The 27839-nt window shown below is 36.3% G+C and overlaps 1 protein-coding gene across 1 annotated transcript; it reads right to left on the reverse strand.

The window, feature by feature from the left end:
* Nucleotides 1-4210: 4210 nt before the first annotated feature.
* Nucleotides 4211-27570, reverse strand: LOC104889279 (hypothetical protein). Its single transcript, XM_010674473.3, has 24 exons — nt 27248-27570; nt 27059-27159; nt 26329-26539; nt 25187-25268; nt 24568-24853; nt 23383-23479; nt 23157-23293; nt 20949-21122; nt 15819-16012; nt 15218-15358; nt 15041-15129; nt 11130-11277; nt 10858-10910; nt 10201-10259; nt 9045-9208; nt 7868-8058; nt 6532-6589; nt 6357-6429; nt 6022-6123; nt 5608-5704; nt 5458-5538; nt 5080-5339; nt 4829-4969; nt 4211-4499 (listed from the first exon to the last, which is right to left on the reverse strand). The coding sequence occupies exons 1-24, from the start codon at nt 27399-27401 to the stop codon at nt 4317-4319; spliced, it is 3276 nt and encodes a 1091-aa protein (XP_010672775.1). The 5' UTR covers nt 27402-27570; the 3' UTR covers nt 4211-4316.
* Between the last annotated feature and the right edge of the window lie 269 nt (nt 27571-27839).

The raw sequence follows: 27839 nt of genomic DNA on the forward strand, positions 1-27839 counted from the left end.
TATCATGCGCATGCCTCCATTCGTCGTAATAGAAATCAGATAAAAGAATTACGGTTGGAAAATGGACATATAGTCTCAAATCCTGCTGCTATTGCAGATGAACTCTCAAAGGCATTTGAGGATCGGTTTAAGTCCGATAATCAGGCAAGCTTTAGTTTTGACGCCGATTTCACCTTATTAGACCCTATTATTTCTACGACTGACAACGAAATGCTAACAGCTTTAGTAAATGGAGAAGAAGTTAAGAATGCTGTTTTTGATCTTTCCCCTGATAAATCTCCTGGACCTGATGGTTTCCCCCCTTTCTTTTTTCATAAATATTGGACTTTGGTTGGAAACAGTGTTATAAGAGCTGTCCAAGCTTTTTTTCACTCTTCTAGAATGTTAAAGGAAATTAATCATACTTTTTTGGCTCTAATTCCAAAGGTAGAAAACCCTTCGTCTGCCAATCACTTTCGCCCAATTAGTTTGTGCTCTACTATTTATAAGATTATCTCGAAGATTTTAACTAATAGACTTAAGGTGGTCCTTGGCCAAATTATTCATCCCCTTCAGGGGCTTTTGTCCCTGATAGATTAATCCAAGATAATATATTGGTTGCTCATGAGGTTTTTCAATCTTTCAAAACAAAATCTGGGGCTTCTGGTTGGATAACAATTAAATTAGACATGGAAAAAGCCTATGATAGGCTGGAGTGGAACTACATTTTTACAACCCTTGATAAGTTGGGATTTTCTGCAACTTGGGTTAGCTGGATTAAGGCATGTATAACTACCTCCTCCTTTTCTGTTCTGGTGAATAGGATCCCTGGAAAGCAATTCTCTCCTTCCCGTGATATTCGTCAAGGAAGACCCTATTTCGCCTTATTTATTCATATTATGTGATGAGCTGTTGGCCAGGCTTTTATCCCAGGCTGCGTCTGGCCCGACTAAACCCGTAGGGGTCCCTGTGGGTAAAACAGGTATTCGCATTCCGTTTTTGACCTTTGCTGATGATACAATGATATTTGCAAAGGCTACTTCTTACAGCTGTTTAATTATTTGACAAATTCTAGATAAATATTGTGCTATGTCTGGGCAGGTTGTTAATTATCATAACTCAGCGTTTCAGTGCACTAGCAATGTTTCCATTAATGACAGAGCTGCGTTTTCTGCTATTCTGGGCATGTCTGAGTCCAATTCTCTGGGTGATTATTTGGGTTGTCCTATTATAAATACCAAAATCACCAAAGAAACTTTTTCACCAGTTCTCTCAAAACGATAAACCAATTACCTAAATGGAAGGCCAATGCTCTTTCACAGGCGGGCCGATCAGTCCTACTCCAGTCTAATCTAGCCTCCAAAGCTAGTTATCAAATGCAAAGTTTCCTTCTTCCTAAATCTATTCTTTCAAGCCTTGACAAAACTTATCGAAATTTCTTCTGGAATAAAACTTCTTCTGATAAATCCCCTAATCTAATTGGTTGGGATCGTATTTGCAAGCCCAAGTCCTCTGGGGGCTTAGGCTTCCGGAAATCAACGGTCAATAACCAAGCATTGCAGATGAAGCTTCTTTGGCGCATCATTAAAAATGATTCTAATATTTGGGTGAAACTTGTTCGGAAGAGATATATTAAAAATAAAAGTATTTTTTCTATAGCTGTCTCTAAGTCGGCTTCTTGGCAGTGGAGAAATCTACTGAGTCTTAGGGACATTTTCAAGAAGGGTCTGCGTTGGCAAATTGGTGATGGAAAGAGTGTTAGCTTTTGGTTTGATAACTGGGTGTTGCAATATCCGCTCAGTTCAATTATCTCTCCGACCCCTGATTCTCTAGAAATTCGGGTCAGCAATTGCATTTTACCCTCTGGCCTTTGGGATTCGCATGCATTATTGGCTTTGGTGCCCCCTCATGTAGTTTCTCAAATCTCTTCTATTTATATTCCACAACAGGCCCAACCTGACTCTCTGGTCTGGGGTTTGACAGCTGATGGGGAATACTCTGTCAAGACTGGTGCTCTCCTCATTCAAGGGTTGCTTCCTATTAATAATGACAAAGTGGAATTTGATTGGATCTGGAAGCTTCTTCTTCCGCCTAAAATTAAGAATTTTCTTTGGAAAGCTTGCAATGATGGTATCCCTTCTAAGACTAGATTAGAAAAAAGTCACATTTTTGTTCCCCAGCAATGTTCTTTCTGTGCCCTTTCGCATTAGATATTTTTTATCATCTCAATGCTAGCTTTGACTGGCCTATTCCCCCTCCTGTCGTCGAAATATTGACCTCTCCTCTTTTCGGTCGGCTCTTGAAGCTTGTCTTTCGATCTCCAGTAAAAAGGATATTTCTCGATTTTCCTTTGTCTGGTGGTTCGTGTGGTTCTTCCGGAATAAGTTAATTTCTAATAATGAGGTGGTTTCTTCTCGAAAAGCCAGTGCTATTATAAATAATTTTGCTCTGGATTGGTCTCGAGCCTCTCTAGCTGAAGAGGTTGGCTTGGTTGGTCCCAAAGCTTCTTCCCCTAAGCGTTGTTTTCCCCGTGTGGGTCCTTCGGCTTGCTGGTCTCCTCCGGAGAGTGGATTTCTTAAACTCAATTTCGATGGCTCCAAGGGTTCCAATGGAAATGCTGCTTTGGGCTTTGTGATTCGGGACTCGCTTGGGGATGCCATTGCTGCTGGGGGAGGTCTCTTGGTAGTAATGTTTCTATTCTTCAGGCAGAGGCGTGGGCCTTAAAGGAAGGATTGTCTGCAGCCCTCTCTTTGAATATTTCTAGGCTAATTATTGAAGGAGACAACCTTGCGGTTGTTAATCCGAAAAATTTGGCAAATCCCTTGGGAGATCCGTAATATCGTCCACGATATCTTGGCTAACTTAGGTTGTCTTGTTGATTTTCAGGTTCAACATTGTTTTCGGGAAGCTAACAAGGTAGCAGATCTTATGGCTCGTCGGGGTCATTCCATTGTGGATCAGCAAATTTGTTTTCCTCCTTTTGATGTTGACTTTTCTCTGTTCATCCGAAAGGATATTTTAGGTTGGCCTCCTGATTGAAGGGGCCTCCTAAGTTTCTTCTCCTTATCAAAAAAAATATATATATAATGATGGACCCACAAATCAAAACTAGAAATGTAGCAACTAAATCGAAACCCCCCCCCCCCCCAAATAGGAAAATTGTATTAAGTAAAAAAAAAATATACGAAGTAGCAAATTGGTTTATCCTCTCTTTTGACTCCCACCTATATGTTGGGATGGCAATGGGTCGAACTTGGATCAGATTATGCATAATCTGACTCCGACATTCGACTCCGCAAATTTGACTCTGACCCAACTTAAAATCCGAACATCCGACTCTGAATCTGATTCGACTTAAAATCCGAACATCCGACTTCGATCGCGATCTGACTTATTTTTCCGCCCATTTTTATAATAGAAAAGTCTTCTATAATACAATAATCTTATTAGTACAATTAATCTAATAATCCTATGGAAATCTTATATAGTAAAAATAATCTAAATATTACTATTGTTTTTAACAATAATTTCTTCAATGGAAAATCTTATATAATACAATTGGCTAAAAGTCAAAGTTAGGTTATACATAAATAATACATTAACATCAATAAGAAAAAAGAATTAATTGACTTAAAATCGAAGTCGAATTCACATGTGATATGAAAAGATTATTTTATGAGATCCGACTTTGACCCTCCTCCGACTCGCAGTCGGACTTTTTAAACAGAATTAGATTCAAATTAGTTTTTTTGTCACAGTCAGCTCGAATTCTTTTCTTCGTATCGGAACGGACTAGAATCAGATACGAACTGGGTTACCATCCCTACCTATATGACATACCCCTCTGTCTTATTTTCGTCGGAATAGAGTAAGGCCACTCAATCCCAGTCCCGATTCCCCTTTAAAGATCTCAATCTCACCTAACAAGGGAATACGAAAAGAGGGGTTTATAAATTCTCATTCCCACTCTATTGCTACTAAACAAGCAGACCGTAAAAATGAAAGATGAATAACTAGAGACCCACTCGACTGCTGGTTTGCAAGTGTTAGTCAAGGTTGTAGAGCTGTGACTCTAGTGAACGTCATCGGTGGGCTACACGACAATGACATGGTTGATAACAGCAAAAGCAGAGACTAGAGAGTAGGAGGCTGGAGGGTATAGTAATCTATGAATATCAGGAAAGAAAGGTATGTTGCACAGTGAAATAACAGAAAAGAAAAGTGCAAAGAATAGCCTGAAATCTGCACATATATTACCACAAAAGGTTACTATTTACACGGGTATTGCTTAAATAAGAGTCCACTTCAGTAAAAGAACTCGAGAGAACACACTCTTTCTATTGAGAAGTCAAGCATGCAAGAAGTTTCTGGCATACTTGTCTCAGTTGGGGTGAAGGATCAGAAGTAGATATATGTAGCAAAATGGATCTTGCCTCCAGTAAACCCACTGAAAAGCTTTCAATCACAGCGTCGTCACTTGCCATAAGCGACCCCATCAGCTTTGCTCCTGCCATTCTTTCCTGAAACATTGGATTAACATCAGTAGAAGTTTTAATCAAGTATTCCCACAATCAGCCACCAACAATGAAGCGGCGCATGAAAGAGTTTCCAATGAAAAAGTAATGATGAAAAATGAAATTCCGATAAATGTTCTAGAATTTTCGGAACAGGGAGAAATGCTCTAACCACTTAGCAAACCCTCCACTCTCAGCCTATAATTTTTGGGATAAAGGAAGTACTTCATACTTTCAATTGAAAACCCGGCTCTTAGATTTTAAATAGTTGTACAGAAATGAATATAAAATTAGTAAAATAGATTATCGTCAGATGTCCTTGAAAAACAAATTACCTGTTGAGATTCTTTTTTGAGAGAACTGAAGGAGATTTTGAGAAGGTTAAGACCATAAGGAACAATTGCCAACTTTAGATGACATGCAGCTGAGAACAGGACCTGGACACAAGCAGCTCTGATCTCCGCATCCTGTACGTCCTGTACTAATGCAATGGTAAGCAGGACCAACAGAAAAAATGTTTACCCCTTTCAGCAGAAAGGGAAAAGAAACTGGAAAACTAACTATTATATCAGACGAATAAGCTCACCTGACTTAAACGAATAAGACGTGGAAGAGTCTTCTGTGCAAAAGTATCTTTAGCAGATTCTGATATTTTTTGGCAAGTGCTGATGAGGACATTAGCCATGCACAGTCGAAATGAGATGGAGATGCAAGTCCTGTGTGCAGTGTCTTCGACCATTCTGGAGGTGAGACGAGTTTCGCCTTCATCATTAGTCAAGTTATCAATGACAAATGAAAGAACAGAGCTTCCTGATATAAGACCTCCATAAGTTTGGATCACCGAGGCTGCAAAAGTACAGACAAAAAGACTAAAATTCTTAGATTCAATATTTTCTTCAAGATCTGCAAGTCCTTACTAATCTTAATTCCATTCTGGGAGATAAGAACTTCTCTGATTTCGAACCTTTTGCAGTTCTTGGGGCTTGCATTTCAGCACATATCATCAGGGCTAGACAGTCAATGCATCCATGTTGCGCCTTGGAAACTGTAAAAAAGAGTTAGTATCTTACACTTACATCAAAATTTGTAGCAACACAAGGAAGAAAGTGCCTACCTTCATCTCCATCTACAGAAGGCCACATTAATACAGCTTGTAATACTCTTATAATCTTGGTTATGTCAGGATGAAAAGCCGAATCCCACCCTCTAATCTGCCAAATCAACAGGACGAACTGTTAGCTCAATATGCTAATTCCCCACTCCCCCCCCCCCCCCCCCCTCCCCCAAACACCCTATGATTAGTGTCACAGGCAAGAGTTCTGTTGGGAACACCAAGATGTTGGTAATAATGGTATGATTTATACACATAAATGCACAATATGAACAGAGAGGACCAGCATACATCCTATCTGAGTAGCCAAGCATATGGTCACCAGGAAGAGTAACATTAAAATGGCAATGAGAACCTCAAATATGATAAGCACGCAAGAATCAGAATACTTTGGACAGTGAAGATCAAGAAATTTACCGCAAATGAGGTGCACAACGAAAACAGACAAGCTTTCATCTTCATGACATCCTTACTTTCTGCAGTGCGTTGCAATAGGGAAAGGGCGACAGGGAAGAGAATCTGGAATAACACAAAGCAGCGAAACGAAACATATCACTGAGACAAAGCCAATATACATTTTCCCCTGATCCTCTTCAATTTTATCTTCAATATATGATTTGCCACCTCTCTAGTGGATGATTGATGATTCTTTACAGACTTCAGATATTCTAGAGAGTTCGTCGTTATTTATGCTACTATATTAAAAGTCCTGTAATATAATAAAAAGAAATTTTGCTTATGACATTCCATACTTGGGGGTGGATGCGGCCACAGAGTTCAGCAGCAAGTTTTCTCACATCTTCATATTCAAACTGACGAAAAGCCCTAACAGAAAAATGATAATGTAAAATTAAGAAGCAACTATCCCGAAACATAAGCACTAGAGAGCCAAGAGATATTAGCGAGCAGTTCTATTATTTGACTGACCTGTTGAAGAGGAAAGTAGCAATGCACTCATAATTACATTCATCAAGGTTACAAGCACCTGGTACCCCACAGCTGTTAGTTGTGTCAGCCAAAAGCATGCAATGGACAACAAAAATTCCAAACCTAAAAATGCCAGTAAACAGAATTCAAGCACAATATGAACTGTATACTAGTCCGTCCCCTTTCCAACTTTCTGTATGCTTTTTGCAGTTTCCAATGCACAACTTTGACCATCAATGTTGTTTTTATTTCGTGAATATAAAATTAGCAAAAGTAAATATCTTGAATGTGTACATTGAAACAGATCCACTAAGATCCCACATGACTATATTTTTTCTTATATATGGGTGAAAATCTATGGTCAAATTTATGAAGTTTGACTTTGCAAAAGCACAAAAAAGGAAGTTTTAATGGGAGCGAGGCAGTAGATATAATTAACGCAATTCAAGCATACAATGGACAATTCCATTTCAAAAACAACTCCCAGACCCCAGTAAAAAGAGTACTATTATCACATAATCCGTATCTTCATTGGCTGTGGTTCTTTCTTTCTCCACGGGATGGTAAGGGGAGTTGAGCAACCAAAGAAAGCTAGAGAAGAAACAATCATGAATTCATGATCGAGTAATCAAACACACTGCAGATAAATCACAAACCCGAAACCATTTCTTCTAAACACCTCAAAGTACACGCATCCCTCTAGCACACATCATTCCGATTGAAATGCCAAGATACTTTTTTGTCCAAGGTAATCAGTGACTTGATGACTTTTATAGTACAAAGCCACATCCTATCCATTATTTGTTTTTTGGTTGACGATACAATCACATATGGCCACTGAAGGCCTCACTAGCCCCTGCTTACGGGACTCGAGCCCTTCAGTAGAGTTGTCCCCTACAGGGGGGAAACTTGCTCAACCTCGGGGAAGTTTTAGAACAACCAAAGAGATAACTGGAGAACCTAACACTTATCACCATTTTGACAAGGCAACATTCCAATCGAGTGCTGCTTGACATTTTAAGCAGATAGCAATTCTAAATCCAAATCCCATCAAATCTCACAACAATGTCGAATCCACCCATTACTGTCGAAATCTTGCCACATTACAACAGCATCTTAATGCAGGTTTATAAGATGTTTTGACTAAACATTTTACAGATGAAAGAGGGGAAGATAACCATAGATCACTGCTCCTGCCTTCAAACTAGCATCAATAGTGAATTTACACATATTTTAAGCGGTAGAATGAGAAGCATGACCTCAATTTACCCTTGTCAAGCAAGAAAACTCTAAGAACCTTTTTTATTGTCTAAAACTGAAAAACATGAAAACTTACCACTTGCTACACGTTTTTTTAACAGCTGGCCATACATAGTCATACTGTTGAAATCATCAAAAACCCGCAGAGGAAGCATCTTAATTATAAGTAATGGGCAAAGGCGATCAAACAGCACTCTTTTCAAGCAATCTGTATCCCCACTCTTACAGGTCCTGTTCTCCACTGCAACATGTATTGATGCACTCATCCTGTTATTGGAGGTGGAGAGCAAAACAAATTTGAGAGTCAATTCCAAGAAACAACATATAATTTATAAAACGCACCAACAAATAATGCCACTTCTGGCAACTAAAAATAGAATCAAACAGTAAGCACAGAGCACAGCACACTCAAAGCATTATTAAAAGAATACCACCTCATCACAACTTTTTAAGAAATCGTAGTATAAACCCATTGTTGTTGCAATAATCTACAGACAATGTCCCCAAAAATCCAAGAGGACAAGTCATTGTTTTAGATGATTGAGAGAGAGCACAGAAGCAGAGCACAATAAGAGGTCAACAGGACAATGAAGAGAGAGAGAGAGAGAGAGAAGGCAGCAGATGGGTCAACTAGAGGCATGTGTTATAAGTTATAACTAAGGCCTTGTCTGTTTCATGGTTAGCTGAGATAGTTGCAGGTACCTAGAATCCAGGATACACTTTCTGTTGTTATACACTTTCTGTTGTTTGGTACCTGTAAACAACTTGTCCAAACTAATTTGTATTTATTGTTTGGTACCTGTTTAATAATACCTTTAGCCTTTCAATGTAAATACATATTCAAAGACATCCAGTTATATTCTTCTCCCAATTCATACAGTCAGAAAAAACCCAGTCAGAGAACCCAATGAATTAACTCAAATAAGTAAATTATAATGGAGATCCACACACCCTATGCCTGGACGAATAATCTAGAAGAGTTTCGACAAACCACATACATAAGATTACATCTAGCATTATTTATTGGTGTTGCAGTCAGTAAACCATCTAATAAATTATCAGTGTGATCGAAAGCAGTGGAGACATGCTAAGCTTCCTTTGAATCTGTCAGGTTAAGTTGATATCAGCAAGAGTAAAAAATTAAGAAATGTAAGCATTCATATTGGTGTTGTTTGAGTCTTAGCAAATAACAAACAGAGTGAAATAAACAGCAATTCAATTCTTACAATGAGGATGACTAATTATGTACTCACTCTTCTTCTTTCTGTGCTTGAACAAGAAGCTTTGGAAGGACAAAATCTGCAGCGTCTGCGAGATGCTCATTTACACTACTTAAAAATCTAATAATAATTGCATTTGTTGGATCAGATAGCATCTTGTCTACAAGCAACTGTCCCAACAAGTTCCAGTCTTGAACCTATGTCTCCCCAAGAAAAAGATAAAAACTGAATTCAGTTAACACCTCACAAGAAATAATATTAAACATGCCAAAAAAAAATCAGAAATTTAGAGAAGAATTTGTTTAAGCCATTAGAAAATTAAGAAACTCTTGACAACCCAGGATCTATTATAGACACAACTTTCAACTGTTCAGTAATAAATAAAAGAACAAAGCAATCGTGTTGAAGCAATCCATTAGTCCCAACCCCTCCTATTTGCAGAGATGTGTTGCAATATAGTCTCTCAAGTCTCAGGCTCTCAGCATATTACTGATGCGATTTTCCAATACCTTACCAGTGAACTAGAAATCAGTATAGCCATGGGGATACATCAGAACAATACCTTAGTGTTAGAAGCTAAACAGGCATTCCTGCTATTGGAGTAGGGAATTGAGTACCTATGCCATTCCCTACAGGGCTACAACCCAAATCTCAAGACTCAAATGTTCAACTTATTAAGGACATGTGCTTTAAGCAATAAACTCCATAGTATTAAGATTATAAAAAAAATTAAGTAGAATATCCTGCTATCCAGGTAGACAATATTGCAATATATCGAATTAGAGAATTTAACTCCAAACATGTACTTCATATTTTATTGCAAATCTTTAAAAAAAGAGCTCCTCAAATGGTCTTTAGTAGTTAGGAGCAAAAATTAATATCTGAACTGTTGGACCCACCCATACCCTCCCTCATTGGGTAGAGTATGGGTTTTTTCTTTGTTGCTGTTGTAAATTCATTTCAATTTTCAATCACGGGACTTGGTAGTAAATGACCAACAATAGCATTGAGGACCTTGTACCAATTAACAGTACAATAAAGCTCGATTCTTTTGAGCTAAGATTTGCTGAGCTAAACTGAACTGAAATTAATTTTGTTGGACTGAACTGAACTGAAACTAATTATCCTGAAATAAACATATATAATGCCTTGTAGGCAGCATATTCAACATATATATGTGAGATCTTACAGATTTTGTCCACTCTGGAATTAGCTTGAACACTTCATTGAAGTCAAATTTGGATGTATCTGCAAGATTGCAGATGAATGAGCTTACTGAGGAATAAAAAAGGACAGAATAAATAATTCTAAAAATATATATTTTTCATCGAGCACCAGAAAGAAGGTACAATAACAGGCATGCATTAAAATTTTGGAGTAAAGGCAACAAGTGAATCGCAGGTAAAAAAAGCAGATAAGCTAATTATAATGGACACATGGTCAGCTATGAATAATGACATAGATAATAATAATATTCCCAACTTTATGGTCAGGGATATCCTCCACTGCTTGGTTTTCATACTGCAAACCTATACCGCACAAGTTCATCAAGCACAAATTGTATCTGCTAGTAGCAACTAGCATGTCAGATTATAAGAGGTTTGCATACTGATATAGTGATGCATATTTATAGAAACAAAAAAAAAGGCGATTTATTCCCCTCTAATACCTTGTAGATTTTGAAGGAACTCAAAGAATACATATAGGAGATGGAAAAGGAAAAAAGTCAACAGAGTCATGCATGGACTCCTTGTCCTCCATAAATCACATGGCTTCTCCAATTTATTTTCTAATAATATGACTGTTATCACTATGGAACTAGATGTAATATGAACAAAGGGAATACCTTCATTTACGCTTCCAGAACTTTCTTGATGATCAGAGGTATTGGAGAGGTCACTGCAAGGGGGATGATTTGTCAGGAATAAGACGTATAAAAACCTACATCTATCTACTCTAATATAAACAATTTAGCTGATAAAAGAAAAATTATGGCCATTTCCATATCCACTAGGAACTCAATCATGTCATAATTATCTAGCTGATTACAACTTGAGCACTGCTTTCACTAATTTAATGATAACTAGCCATGATTTGCCTGTCTGCATTCTAAAGTACCTCAAAGAGTCAAGCACCACCCTGATAACCTCAAACTTGTTGTTGTTAAGTCTAAGAACTTGAATGAATGCATTGCTGGCGGCTGACCTCATAGTCCCATCAATGGCACAAATAAAGCAAACTAGTGCAGGCAAAACTAAAGATGGATCTGCAAAAAAGACAGAGAACTCAGGATCCAGTACTTGAACAACAAAGTCAATCTAAGGCCACAGAAAACCCTCCAAATAAAGAAGGCCACAGACTCATACAGCAGACAAAAATAGAGTTGAAGTTCTAGGCAATTCTACTTTAGCGAACACAGATAACAGTTTACTTTTTCAAAGAACAAAAAAGAAAAGAAGAATTCTATACCAAAATAAGCTCAACGTCCTTAAAAATAAATATGATATTCAGGTATGTTGTAAATTCTGTTGGAGATAAATTTTCCTTTCAGTCTCTTATGTGAGACAGTACCAAGTTGAGTAGTTAAATTCATTTCTATGTATAATATTTCCACTTTTACCATCCTCTAAAGAATTATAAGGACGGAACGACGGAGTAATGTAACTTTGTCTCATAGAAACTTTATGTCCTTTTAAATTTCAGAGTAGCCTACTTAAGGCTATGTTACTTGGTCTCTTCATGTCAACCTCAAGTACCATACAAGACATTCAGTACTCTAATATCAGGTACTTGACACTTCATGTTAGAGCAAAAAGATGGAGATGTATCCCAAAATGACGAAGTCTGGTACTTGGATTGTTGGACATTTACCCATGTCCAGCAATAGAACCTAAGACACAGTAACATTAAAACTTCTGTTGATAACAACTGACTTAAGGACGTAAAGAAGAAAGCCCAGAGAAGATGCTGGAGAATATTATTTAAACCCGGTCTCCCTTCTTGGCCTGAAGAAGTTTATGCTCTATTTTGCCTGTTTCAGGAAAGTTATTGACACTACACCACATCTCTTAGAATTTTCATTTCATGGGCGGCCTTTCTTGCTTCTGATTTGGTTTTGTACCTCCTTACACTTTTCTTTCCTTTAAAACATGATTATTGTTTCTTTTCAAAATTTTCTCTATTCGAAATATGATTTAAATTTTCCCCTACATTCCAGGGGAAATTTTTTGAGGATTTTCCCAATAAATAAGAACCTTCTGTTTTTTTTCTTAGGAAAGAAAACTTATGATGATAAAGCGATAAAACTTATAATGATAAAACTTATGATGATAAAGTAATAAAACTTAGAACGATAAAACTTATGATGATAAAGTAATAAAACTTATAATGATAAAACTTATGATGATAAAGTGATAAAACTTAGGAAACTTTGTCAAAAAAAACCTTTTAAATGTTCAATTTTGCGAGAAAAAACCTTTTAAAGCATTCTGTGCGAAAAAAACCACAAACTTAATTTTTCTTGCAAGATGAAACCTATTCCCATTTCTCAGTGTGGTTTTGAGATGCATACGGGTGGTGCGGCAGTTAATGAAAATAGGGGGTTAAAGAAAGATAGAAGAGTCATCGCCGGAATTGAGAAAAAACACACCGGAAAATGGGAATAGGTTTCTTCTTGCAAGAAAAATTCAATTTTGTGGTTTCTTTTTGCAAAGAATGCTTTATAAGGTTTTTTTTTTTGCAAAATTGAACCTTTAAAAGGTTTTTTCGGCAAATTTCCCTAAAACTTATATTGATAAAACTTCGGATGATAAGAATAAGAGATAAATCTTATAATGTTTCACTTTCTAACTATTCAAATGAAAAAGCAAAATGATAAGTTAGTATCCTTAGGTTTATGTTAGAATTTCGTTGCCGAAGTTATAAATATTATGATAAAATAAGAATCACACATTTTTATCTTATCAAATGAAAAACAAATTCATAAGTTGCTCCTTATATAAACCCATTTACTAACATGATATAACAAGTCAATTACCACTTCATTTAATCAATGAAGTGCATTTCTCTAACAAAAAGTGCAATATCAACTTTGTTTACAACCACATCCATCTTTAAGAAAAATTCCCACATTGCCCATTCTAATGATAGATAGTGAATATAGTGGAACACATTCACCACTATTTTCTTTTTGTTCTTTCCTTATCTTCATTTTCTAGGTGTTACTGTAAAAGCTATCTAATGTGTTTTTTTAAATGCCTTCTGAAATATTAAAAAACTGCTTAAGTCTTTGAAAACTTTACTTAAAATTTTGACACTAGCCAATACTTGTTGATTTCACCTTGATATATATTTTTAGAAATCACACATCTATAATTTTTTACTATTAAATAGTTAAAAATATTAATGATTAAAATTTTGCGTTGACAAGCATGAAAATTGACGCCGAGGTTTAGTTATTGGGTTTAACTCGACATATATTTAAATGAATTAAATATCTATAATTATTACTAATGAGTACTTCAAAATATTAACAATTAAAATTTTGCATTGACAAACATGAAAGTTTAAGTTGAGGTTTAGCTTTGACAAGCTTTTAACAATTTTGATCATATCAAAGAGTAAAAAAAATGCAACATTTTCCTCCCAATAAACAAATTCTATAGTTTTTACTTATTGGTAATGGTCAAAGTTTTGCATTAGTAAAGGATGGAAGTCAAACAGTCTAGATAATAAAGAAGCAGAGTAGTAGTTACCATATTAATCTACTATTATTGATATTTTAAAATAACCTACAATGTGTAAGTTTTATACGTGATATTTAAAACACAACCGTGCATCAAGTTTATACATTATATAATATACAGCCCGTGCAACGCACGGGTTCAAATGTAATTAAAAAAGAGAACCAAAAGAAATAAATCATAGATAATTACAAATACACGACAGAAACAAACAAATACATAATAATAAAACTATGTAAAATCCTTGGCAACCAACCCTCCCCAAAAAAGGTTGAGAAGATTGGGCAAAAAACCCTAAAACCATCAGGGTAACGAGGCAGGCGCAACCAAGACTCTGTGGCAAGCGGCAAAGGTGGCCAGAGCAAAGCACACCGGCATGCAACCTCAAAGAAAACTAGGATGAAACTGACATATCTAGATCTGAAGCAACCAAACTGAGAAAACCACCTTCATAGATTTGAGAGAATGGACATATATAGTCTGAGAGAAAAGGGATAGAGGATTGGTGAGACGACTGAACTCAAAGGAGGCTCGAGAATTAGCCGCTTGAGGCAAAAGAAATTTTTTTTTTTTTTTTGAAAGGAGGCAAAAGAAATTTTAGCTAACCACCATAAATTTTGGCAAGTGAAGCCCACAGTCAACAAATAAGCCAAAAAATTGAAAGCTGAATGGAAAGGCACTAGATCTGGAGTAGCTACCAAGCACCACGATATTTCGGGTGAAATAAAAGGCTTTATTTAGAGGTGCTAGGTTTCTAGAAAAGTGGGCAATTCGAAACTGAAACTCAACCTCTTTTATCACACCCTGACCTCACACACTGACAAGCCAACATCTGAATATAATGTATCACATTATTAATATAAATAACTTTTTCGATAGTACCATTGATTAGCGACTAAAAGACAGGAGCAGAATAACGAACCCTTTCTCCGTACTAATCTAATTTTTAGTAGTAAAACAGAAATTTCCAAGTGCACATATAATTTAACTCTGCTGCTAGAAGTGATCTATGAAGAAGGGAAAAGAGGTAGATTTTGTGTTTCAAGAATTATAACTGAATTGAGACCGTCCTTGTCACTGTAAATCAGTACCTAAAGGAAATCACAAGTATCAAAAGGCTAAGTTGTCGCAGTAAACCAGAAAATCCATAAAACTTGAAATACAATGCAAAAAGATGCACTATAAAGATAATTTAACAGGCTGATGGAGGAGAGCTTCGTCAAGTTATATAAAACAACCCTTCAAAACCAACTAAGATAACTGGAGTTCAGAAAAGTTACTGCTAACCTATAAGTGGAAGCAAACACGTCGCCTGGGAACATATCGAACTATCTTCGTCTCCAAGCCAATTTAACAGTTGGTTTGCTATCTTTTGCCTAAAAGAGAATATGCTTTCATGTTTTAACAAGTCGACAATAAATGAACTTCCACAACAATAAACACCAGAAAATACTATTGCCATACCAAAAATTGGATGTCACTTTTTTTGAGTTTAACGATATGCGGATGAGTTCTGAGATGACATCAACAGCATTTCTTCTCTGAGATATGTTTCCAGAAGATAAGCGCTTAAGAACCTCATCGAAACACCAATCATCTGCACTTCTGCGAATTCATCAACACAAGTCAATTGCAACAAAAAAAATGGGTAGTGACACTGTGACAGACATGCAAAAAGGGTGATGATATAAACATTACTCCCTCCGTCCCAAAATATAGTTCCCATTTCCATTTTGGGTGTCCCGAAATATAGTTCACATTTCCATCTTTAGTTCCACATTTTTCCGTAATTTGTCTGGAAAAACCGTGTCCCATCATTTATTTGCTTCTTAAATTATTTTTTTTCCTTTGTTTATTCAACCAAAATGTTACAATTAATGCTCCTTCACCAATTATTCTCCATTCTCTCTCCTAAAATCATCTTTTCCCATACAACATTTATTTAAATAAACCAAAAATTTTTATTATCCCTCTTAGATTCTACTTGCATAAATTACCATGAAAAAAGGGAATGGGAACTATATTTTGGGACGGAGGGAGTATAAGAAATTAGACAAGTTATTACATTGAGCAATAGTCAGCAATAAGAACAGTAACAGCTCTAGCAGCACCATCACGCTCATCCAAAAGGCCCAGCAGAGGTAGTAATAATTCCTTGCAATCTATTGAATTATTGAGACTGCCTCCAGCTATCTTAAAGATAACAAACCTAAAGATGCTGACTGCCACATCTCTGACATCTTCATCTGCACAGTGAAGCTTCAAAACAGCAGAGATGTGAAACTATGTAACTAGAAACACCTTAAAGAACTGTCGACGGGTCATAATTACCACAAAAGTTTCCATTTCAATTTTCAAATGCAAATCCTAGACATAACCTGGTCAAACATTAATAACGTCGACTATCTATTTATTAATAGTATATAGTGCAGGGGGGATCCTGTGGATTCTTGTTAGAATTTATTTTTTTTAAGGGATAGATTCTTGTTAAATTAGTTTCAGTGGGAGAATCAAACATATTCACTATTTGTAATTGCTACTAATACATAATTAAAGATATTGGTGGTCAAAGTTAGGGATGTAAGTGGACTTGGAAAAAATCCGGTCTAGTCGACTTCATGTCGGACTGGATGGAAATCAAACTCAAACTTTCGAGTTTTGAAGATATTGAGCGTGCACTCACAGCCTCACATACATACATCCAAGACATGATGAGAAGGGATCTTAGGTTTTGAAATGAGGAGTAACCCATACAAAAAGTATTTAATTAATTAATGTTATAGCAGACTTAAGAGTTAAATCACTCATCAATTAGAATTACATCTCCTCACTTCTTACAAGAAGAAGCTTTCTCACATGAACTTGGTTCTATATATATATACTAGTTGTTGCTCCGCGCGCGGCGCCCCAAAATAGTGAAATAGAGATATTCGTAGTCGGTTGGTGATAAACACACTTGAACATAAAAACGTAAACAAAAATAAGCATATTCCCTTTCCCGACAGGGACTCAAGGGAATCTCTGGACCCTCGTCATCATAGCATTCTTCATTGTCTTTATACACCTTAAAAAGTCGAAACTTTCAATCAGCATCCTCGCAAAACATATCATGGCATTTACTCCCTTCCGCAAATGCAGCATCTCCGATATACATCCCTTCCCACGGCAAGCTTCGGTCTTCATTTGAATCATCCCCAATATCCATCTGCACTTAGAAATTTTTGCTTTCCCCTTCCTTATGGGTGTTGAGTTATCATTGGAGTCCAATACCCTTAATCCACACATAATCGGTGGTCCGATATACATCCCTTCTCTTTCTCTTGCTCAGTTTTTTGTTCACTAATTTTGACCCTTTTTGCTTTTTTTTTTTACCAAAAACCGTAGTTGTAGGTGTGGGTGAAGGAGACTTACAAGGAGGAGTGTTGAACATTTCCTCAGCTTCCTTCGTCACCTTCTCCAAGGCTTTGAAAGAGTTTTTGCTCAATATGTTCAAGTGTGTTTATCACCAGCTTCCTTTGTTTACGTTTTTATGTTCAAGTGTGTTTATCACCAAGCATTGGTTGCTTACTTATTAATTCCAAATTCTTGCCATAAAAAGTATACGAATTGTTGAATTTGAACTTTGGATTGTTGATTTTGGGTTAGGTTTTAGAGCTGAATGTGGAAATTCAATGCTGCATTATTGTGTGAAATGCTATAAGAATTAAATGGAGTGTCCTATTTCCCTGTAGCAATGCTAAGCATCCTATCTTTTATTGTTCTTTGCTACATTTATGCTGAATCGTGGGTTGATTGGCCCCTTCCAATTTCTTAATTCTTAGTCTAAAATCCCCTGATATTGGTTATACAGCTAGGCAGCTTCACTTCATTAAGAGTAGTGTCAAAAGTAGTGTGGCGAAGTACAAAAGGAAGCTTTAAGTTTGAGTAGCTTAGTCCTAAAATGATTAGTATCTTGGAAAGATTTTGGTTGCTACTGAATTAATAACGAGACATTGAAGGAAGTTAGGGGATCTTGGTAAGTTTTGTTTGATTGGCTTGTAGGGTAAAATGTGGTTCTGACACTACGAAAAAGCCGAGTATTTGAGTTTGCTTCACCGTAGTATGCGTAATATCAAAAATCATCCTCTCCTTTGCTAAATTTCCCTTTTGACATTTGGGGACCTAATTGTACTTAAAGAAGGGAAGATGCAACTAACAAAAACTTGGCATTGTACATATTTAGGGGAGAAAGGTGAAGGAGTCAAAAGGTTAGTCCTTTTGGGAAAAAAAAGAACTCTAGCTTAATTTGAATTTAAGCCTCAATGATGAGTATCTCTCCGTCATATTCCAGATTTTCCCGGAGTTTGTTTTAGTTTCATATTTATTTTCAATAGATTAACATGCATAATTGATCATCACTTTCTTGATTACATTTAGAAATTGAGAAGATAAGATGCATTACATTACTCCATCATGTTTAGTTACAACCAAGTTCTACAAAAGTTACCTTATTGTTTGTGCTATTGTTAAGTTACATTTCAGGTTTCTAATAATCACTTCAAGTTGTTCTACATCCTCACCCATTGCTTCTTTCTAATTGTCTTTGCCTTCGTGTAGCTTTAAACCTACCCGGTAGCTGTTCAACAAGGAAAAATGCGGGATCATCATTTTCTCCATCATACATGCTCGCCAACCGCAAGATCTCCTGATTTTTTCCTTTTTATGGAACTATATAGGTAGATATGCAGCTCTTGAATTACTATGAAAGTTTGTATGTAATTACTAGATGTAAGTCCAATATTTTGGGGAACAAACAACACAACAGTCAAATGTAGGAAGAAGAGGACATCGAAAACGTTTCTAAAGTTTTTAATGTTTATGTAGGTGCTTGATTTTCAAACTCATACTCAATGACTTTTAGGTTTGAATCTCTTTATTTTATAATTCATCAAAGTTTTACCTAAGTTGTTTTAGATAAAAGTTGTTAGCTTAACCATTAGAGTTGCACTTAATTTCACTTTAATATGTATTATGATTCTATGTAAAATTAACGATTTTACAAATGATGTTAGCACACCAAAGTTCAACAATTTGTGGAATACAACTAACACAGCAAGCATATATTTACCGCTTAGTTTGTATTCGTGCAAAAATGGACATCGGGCTAACTTAAGTTAACGACTATGGATATCTCTATTTCACTATTGTAGGGCGCCGCGCGCGGAGCGACAACTAGTGTATATATATATACTAAATGTTATTTTTTGTTTTTTAAAGAAAGGAAACCATATTTATGTCTCCATACAAATGAAGTTATTAGTTTTTACTTTTTACCATCTCCAACTATGCAAAATAAGTTTAGGTAAACTTTTGTTTCAATATAAAACAAACAATGAATTCAGCTTCAAATTGGGGGGGGGGGGGGGGGGGCAATAACAACGACAATGTCTCCCAATAGGCAGGGCCAACTGCATGAGTAAACATTTTACCTCCAAGTAGTCGGCCACTTAGATTATCTGCCTCCATTCTCTTCAGTCATACACTACGTGCTCTCGCAAACATAATTCCATTTTAAAAAATTGGATTGGATCGGCAACAGGATTTGGACTATATTCAGGACTGGAATTTGGACTTGGAGACCATCAAAGTCCAATCCAGTCCATCATTTACACTCCTAGTCAAAGGTATGCCTTAAAGACATGCTCATAGAAGAAATGTCATCTATTTTAGGACAAAGAGAGTACTTTACACAAACACAATCAACTCTAAGTAGTCACACATATGGACCACTTGTGAGAGTCTTAAGAGTCTTACAATATACTATGCATCAACGGAGTCTTCTCTGATTTAAATTTAAAAGTTGTGGTATTAAAAATCAACAAGCACAGAAACACACCAATATGAGACCAAGTGTCAAACTCGGCCATGATAAAGAAATTTCCCATCATTTTGGTCAAAAGTGAAGTGTCGAAAGACTAAGTTGTCTATACCCAAGTCGAAGTGTGGAGTATATTACACATGTACTTGGTAAAATGCAAAGTCTAAGTACTAAAAAAAGTTTTATAAGATTTTTTCAGAAAAAAAGAATCACAAGAACCTTAATGATGATGTAACTGCTTAATCAGATCTCGTTAAATATATAGGGGGTCTTCGTCGTCTCTTTCACCCTGCCCCTAACCCTCCCATAACACACCTAACAATGTGCACGGGTGCATCCTTCTTCCTTTATTAAATTTGAAAAGGTTAGTGGAACATTGACGCTAGTACCCAACTACACTAACACCTTCTCAAGAATCTCAACTATCATGACAACTTGATTGTTGATTTGCAACAAAGGAAAAGATGGGTTGCTTAGTTGGAACACGAGCACATAGAAAATATGTTGACATGGGCAAAATCTCCTAAGAACCAAGGTATGAAATATACGCGGAAACCTTTATGGTAACTCAGATCCAAACCCACAAGCCAATATATTCAATTAAGAGTTTTGGAGTCTACAAAAGGACACAAATTCTTGAATAAAACGGGTGAATAATAAATTTATTGAGACAAGTGAAACATTTTGCACTGAGTAGGTCACTTGTAAAGATGTGACCCCTTTAAAGTAAAAAGTTCCCTGTCAGACGAGGGTAACTTTTTGGCTTAAATGGACAAAGGTTACAGACTTGTTTGCCTCAGGTCACAACCTCCTTTGGACATCCTTGAAAGCCACAAACATCAAGTCAACTCCCTATTCCACTAGACCGAGAACTACAAATAAACTTTACCGCCATCAACTGCCACCTTCCCCACCCCCTCCTTGGAACAATATTTGGGGATTTCTTACCCCCTCCATAAAAGATCTTAACTCCAATAATCTCCCATTTGAATTATTTTTGAACTTAGGCCACCTGTAAACCCTTCCAAATCGTCTCTTCTCCACCAATCAACCCGAGAAAGAACGAAGAGTCTTCCGAAGCCACTATGCATGGCCGTCCATACCACAACTATCGAGATTTCGCACAACCCCACTCCTGAGTCCTAATAAAGGTGTTATTATTGTTTTCTTCAAAAGACGAAATAAATTTATATTAACTGGTGAGAGCCTTAGAAGGACTCTTTGAAGAAGAGAAGAGAAGAAAAGATGAAATGCAAGCGAGAGAAGGGAAGGGAATAGAAAGAGAAAAAAATTCGTAATACCTAACAGATATAAGATAGTCACAGAAATGCATCTTACCTGTGATAAAAGAGCACGAGATATCTGTTGCTCATAGAAAGATGGCATACTTTCCAGCCTTTTGTTATCCAAACGACCCAATAGTAGTGCCAAACAATTTAAGAAAAACTTCTTTGTCTCCACACAGCTGTCTCCATTTTCCACAAGATCCTTCACATTGTCCTCTGAGTAAAACTGCATCAGTTATGTCAGATGGGCTTCATATCACCACACTTATGGCAAAAGGAACTAAAGTGGATTACCCAAGCATGACTATAAAAAGTAAAGAGATAGTAGCTATATGCACTTTGTTTTTATATTATACAACGTGCATCTGACTCAGGTTGGGTTATCAGTATAGTGTTGTAAACTTGTACTGATCACATGGTCAATATATATTACCAAATTGCAAGTGCAAACTATGCATGCATGTTATGAAAGAGGGTGCAACATGTGCATGAGGAACCATATTTCTTTTTCGTTTTCAGTTGATGGGAGTAACGTTAATAGTCTCATCCAAGTAAAACTCAAAGATGAGAAACATAAAACTAAACAAGATAGAAGAAAGACGTGAGAAAGACTGTAATAGGCATAAAGAATGCAATTGTACTAGGTAAAAATAGCATTTCATAGGAAAAGTAAGGCCTCTGTGTTCTACAGAAGACAAAAAGATGAATTCATATTACAAAAGAAGCTCTTCACAAACTTTCATGTTTCCCCCAAAGAAGATGAGACTTTTCATTGTCCTTCATAAAAATTTAAAGAAGATAAAAACTTCGTCATGAGAATTCAAGTTCTGAATAAAACTCTGTCAGCGACTCCTCAGCTTATATTTGCAACTCATTCAACAAAAGTTACATAATTGTAGACCCATATGCCATAATTGTGTCTCCCCATTTAGAGCCCGATGATTGAATTATACCACCGCCCTAACTTGGTCTGCTAATCCAATTTAATTAAAATGTTTCCAAAGATATTAGTCAACAAAAACCATTTTAAAAGCCTCATGAAAATATTTTTTAAAAAGTAGCCACGAAATCTTTTTAAAATGGCCCAATTTTTAATTATCCATAATAATTAATTGATTCTTAGCCCTTTCTTCAAGAAAATCATATTCACCCCTTTTACAAGATTTTCTGCAAAGCTCAGGTGATATGAAATATTTAACGTTTCCGAAAAATGAGCTGAAAACCCGGAATTTTAAGGCAGAGGCAAAAACAAGGGGACGCCAAAAGTTGTCATGCACTCCACACACAATGACACAATGCTCATTTGAAGGCTAGGTGGTCTTAAAGGTAATTTACAAGCCTCCGAAAAAGCAATTGTTATGGGTTATGTGAAAAAGATGTATTCTAGATGTTTTTGTGAAGGATAAAGGACACAAGTTAACTAAAAAGAAACAAAGGAAGTACTCCCTCTGTATTTTTTTATCTTTCTCACTTAGAATCTTGACACTATTCACGAGAGAATCTTTTAGATTTTTCTCAATATATAAGAAAAAATATAGTCATGTGGGGTCTTGTTTGATTCGTCTCAATGAGTACTTTATTAATATTCAATTATTATAATTTTTACTAATATGTAATGAAAGATATTTAATGTAGAATAAGTGCATTGGCAAACGTGCAAAGTCAAAGTAGGAAAGATAAAAAAATACAGAGGGAGTAATATCTTATACTTCCTCCGTTTCTAAATAAGTGAAATATTTGCATAGTGTTTACTATTCACAGTTTAAACTTTAATTAGCTTTGGTGATTTACATTTTAGGAAAAACATAGTCATGTGGGATCTTGTTAGATTCGTCTGAATGTGAATTTTTTTAATATCAACTTTTTATAATTTTTACTTATTGATAATTGAAGATATTAATGGTTAAAATAATGCATTGGCAAACGTGAAAACAAGAAGTGTTGCACTTATTTAGAAACGGAGGAAGTATTTGCTAGTCCCATCTCTTTCGAGGACTTCATGGACCAAAACAACTACATTGGCCTTGATCACACAGTCCATCAATAAGAAATAAAGGTTCGATAAAGGATCCATGAAAACAGATAAAGCCTCCTACTTGCACACATTAATGACTGATGAGTATCAAATGCAGTTTAAATAGCTCAAAACGCACCCTAGTATAAGCTTTGATTTGTTAGACCCCTCAAAAAAAAGTTTGATTTGTGAGACCCCTCAGAAAAAGCTTTGATTTGTGAGAAAATGAAGAAACGACTAACAAACCTGGATTCCAGATAAATACTGATCAACCAATTCATCGTGGCGTTGGTAAAACTCAGCATCTTCTAGAACAGTTAGCATACTGTAATGTTTCCAGCAGGAGGAGAGTAGCAATACTCCAGTTGTTTGGAACTGAGAACCTGGTTACAATTAACAATACCAAAAGTGGTATAAATAAAGCAACTACAAATATAAACTAAGAGTCTCCAAAGCAGATGTGGAGGCTGACCTGTTTCAACTTCAGTCCAATTACTCCTTATTTGTTGCAACCATTTAAGAACTTTCCCTAACCCTTTCGCATGTAAAGGCCAGCTCTTCTGGCTCCACTGTAAACGATAGGCATCATAGCATGAATAACTATACATAAGTATTCTGAACTTACTGATTCTTGATAAAAAGACATTGCAGCAAACTCATTATGACAACCTGAATCCTGTGTTGCGCAAAATACGAGATAAGATATTTGACAAACTTATATTAATCAAGCCTTCCTACTACAACAAGGCAATTTTACCATATAAGAGCTGGAGAAGGGCTCTTGATTTCCCCTTCAAGGGAACAGAGTCTTCCTGAGATGAACCAGATGGTGGTGCAGCACTCAACCTATTGCTACTAGTGGGATTATCATTTGGCAATTACATATCACATTTAAAAATCTAAATCAATATACAAATTGCATATAGGATGTGTGTCCAAGCATCTAAGCGTTTAATAGCATATAGGAGTTTTCATGCAACCTAGGCCCTAGCCAAGAACACAATAAGTTTCTATATATCTGAGGGTGGGAATTCAAACAAGGGTGTCTTTGATCTTGGAATTTTGGCTAACTCCTTAAATTTGGTGCCGATGTACGGGTTGCTCTTTGAGGAGCAGCAATAGTAGTGTTAGTAGGCATTCTCCCAGAGTCCCAGTCTCCACAACAGCTTCAAAACCACGACACAATTGGAGGGACGAATGATACAAGATGATCCAGAGGATAGGAGGAGCAAGCATTAAGCATAAACAGCCTAGCCTTGGCACCGCAAGTCTATGACATATAATCTGTCACTTCATGAATTCATATCATGGTTGGCAACTTCAAGTTTGAATAATCACCCTTTAATTTTACATTATTACATTCAGAATTAAACTTGAAGACAAGTTACTTGATTCCAAAGGTAATCCTTCAATTTGTCAACTACAAACACTAAAGTCACAGAATTGTATCCAATATAGGGGATTTATGCAGATGCCACTTTTAGTCAAAAAATTTCATCTATGTTTTCCACTTTTGAAACTACAATATGAACTACATGCAGCAACAGATGGCACAACAAGTTGATAGCAGCGTAACAATTCTTCAAGCTGAAACAAATTTTCTCAGAAGAATATAAGAAAGCCTTTAAAAAGGTGAGAATAGGAGTTTGAAACATACAAACTGAAGTTTCTGAATAAGAACAATGAGTTGATCCAAGTTCTGCCAGAGCAACACTCTTCCATCAATGATGTTGCAGACTCCTGAAGACACATTCTTTTGCTCCACCAGCTTCTCTTCAAGTAAGCCGATTGGCTTATTTGATGAATTAGACCTATGTACGCCTTTTTCATTTAAATAGCCAGAATCCAATTTTTTCTGGGTCAATACTTCAGTGAGAACTAATATACAATCTGCAGCAGCTGCTGAAAGCCGAGTTGGCAATTCAAACCCATCCTGCAACACACTAAAGGTTGTTTACTTTAGCATATAATAAATGAATACAAAGTCACACTAGTGTTCTACTGGAAAACTAATAACAATATAGGTCATACAGTCAAATAAAAATTCAGTGAGAGAGAGGGATTAAGTGCCATTTGCGCCTATAAAAATGCTCATAAAATGGGGTGGATGCAAATAGAAAATTGCCATTCTTTCAGAAAAGAGGATCAGAAAGCTGGAACAATCTGCGGCTCTGCGCCTAACAGATGCAGATTTTTTATTCATTAAGTGATAGCTGAAATGTAAATCATTTATGTCACCAGAAGTGATCCTTGGAGTACAAAGGCAAACGACATACCTACCGTTTTTTACGATTACTGATAGATGCCCAATACTTGACGAGAGGATCTTCAATAAAGCTTGATAGTTGTCCCTTAAACCTGGAATGGAGTAAAAAAAATTGATAAAGTGAGACATTTAAAAATCACTACTTCTGCTACATCAGTATTCTATATCAGGCAGTCAATTAGCCAATAACAGGCAGAACCATGATCAAGCCATATATCTGACAAACCACAACAACAATGTCAGAATCCCAATAGGATGTGGTCAGCTGCCTGATTCAACATTCTATATCTGGTGGTCATCCACATATATCCTTTGCATCCACTCTCTTCCATCAAGCACTATATGATCCTGTACACCAAATCTTCATAAAGAAATCTCACAGGCACCAGAATCACATAAATTTCTCAGCATCACAATTATTACATGAAGGTGATTGTTTGAGAACCCCTCACAATTTATGAGCCCACAAAACAATTGGACCAAATTCTTCAAATTGGTCCCCCCTACAATGATCCAAAGCTAAAAGAAGACTCCGCTACAAACGAAGTATTAAAAAGATTCAGTCACACCTAAATAAGGCTCTTTTCTTGGCAAAGGCCCATTGCTCACTCCCAAAAGCAGGTCGGGTCATATCCATATGACCTATCAGCTCCTTCTGTTAAGGTGGCTTCCACTCGAGCTCAACTCATAGAAGAGAGAACCCCTTTAGTAACCTCATTCTTTGCTCTCATCTATCAGGTGTACGCCTTAAATGTATAGGTCCCAGCTACATGTAGCCCATACCATAAGTCCATAATATATTCTACACAAATAAGAGTGTAAGACTGAGCTAAACATTAAATGGACTTCTCCAAGACAATCCCAAAGGAACTTTCTTTATCATTTTTAACTTTTTGGAGTCTTAGGCTGTATTATTTCACCTTAAAGATAAGAGTTTTAGAAGAAATAAATCACAATAAGTTCTAATGAGTTAGGTTAAGCTCAAAACAAGGACTACCCAAGTTCAATTTACTATACATTGTGAGTATCAAATATAACATTATATAAAACTTCCCAGGGTATTCATCAAAGGAATATTTCCAATCAAAATTGTTTGTTCTTGCATCTCCCTACTGAATATCCAAATTGATTCCATAGTAAAATAACACTTACCAATTTTTGAAAAGCTAGTCATCTTCGTCTCATACTTCACAAGAGAGCGTACAAGTCTGCACCAGCCAAGTGCAATATATTTATCTTCCCTTCTCAATATGACATTGACAAGATCTTTTGCAAGCGGCAGAAACAGAGCTTCATCTTGAAAGAGCCAGTTCAAGAGTATCATTGCTTGATTGGGATGCTTAGAGTCCCCACATCTCAACAGCTGCGAGAATAGGGTAAAGATAAATCAAATTGGGATTTCAAATGGATACCACATCTATACAAGCTAAAAGCTTGTGTAACAAGCCCATTACTAGAACAAACATGAAGCGCATGCCTCAACAAGGACAAGCAAATCAGACGCATACGAGTTCATGCATAGTCACAGAGAGACACAGACTCAACGTATTCCAATTTCCCATACGACATTAAAGCTCTTAACCTCCATAATATTTCGTGTTCTTTTCCGAAACGTCCCCTCAGCATTAGGAATAAGGTTGTCTGCATCCTAAACTTTCCAACCCCGACTCTTAGCAACACGCTTACTAGTTACTAGGCAACCGTCATTATGATTATGAACTCGAATGAATTGAAACAAACATGCTAGAAACTCTTTTCATCAACAACAATGCCAATCATAATGCTAATATTACTTTCCTCAATCACACTAGCAAGAATCACATTCCTCAATCAAAATGAATAAGCAAAATAAATAGTAAACATTCAATTCTTATGTCGTTACATTTTCAATCATAGGAATGAGAACTTCGTCCAACGGCTGTTCTTCATCAGTAGCATTTCTGACATACTTGTTCAAAAAGCGCAGGGAATCCTGCACTGTAACTGCACCAAACAAAAATAGAGTTTAATAATTCTACCTGAATTTTTGCTAGAGAAAAAAATTATGACAAATTCTCTGCTAAATTACTACCAGAATGACTTGATTTTGAAGCTTCGCCAAGTCTAGCAATGGCGTCTTCAAGTTTTTTCTGTCGAGAGCTAAGTAAAGTATTCATTACTCCACCAACCATAGATGAATTTACTGAAGTGGATTTCGATTGCCATAGTGCAGGTTCGTCTTCCATCGATAATTTTGCAGCAGATATTAAAGTTTAGAACATGAAACCCTAATTTTCACCTGGTTGCACTTGAGAGTTGAAATTAACAGAGTTGCAGAGTAGAGGGACAATTTCAGAGATGATGAGCAAGGCTCCGCATGGACCGGAAAATTATAGAAAATTTTCTCCAAGTTATGGTTTAACTAAAAAAAATTAACATGAATAATCTCAACTTTCATCAATATTCTCATCATTATCCCAACTTTAAATTATTTTAGAATTATTTTAACTTAGAATATTTTCTCAAACTAATCCGAATTATTAATTTTTAACATATTATAAACCTAAAATAAATTAATACAAGCAAGGAAAAAGATAAATTGGTCTACTTTGAGAAGATCCCCTTAAAAGTTAGGATTATTTTGAAATAATCCAAAGTTGAGAGTATTTTGAGAAGACGGGTGA

This window comes from Beta vulgaris, chromosome 3 (assembly GCF_026745355.1).
Source record: "Beta vulgaris subsp. vulgaris cultivar EL10 chromosome 3, EL10.2, whole genome shotgun sequence".
NCBI lineage: Eukaryota > Viridiplantae > Streptophyta > Magnoliopsida > Caryophyllales > Amaranthaceae > Beta > Beta vulgaris.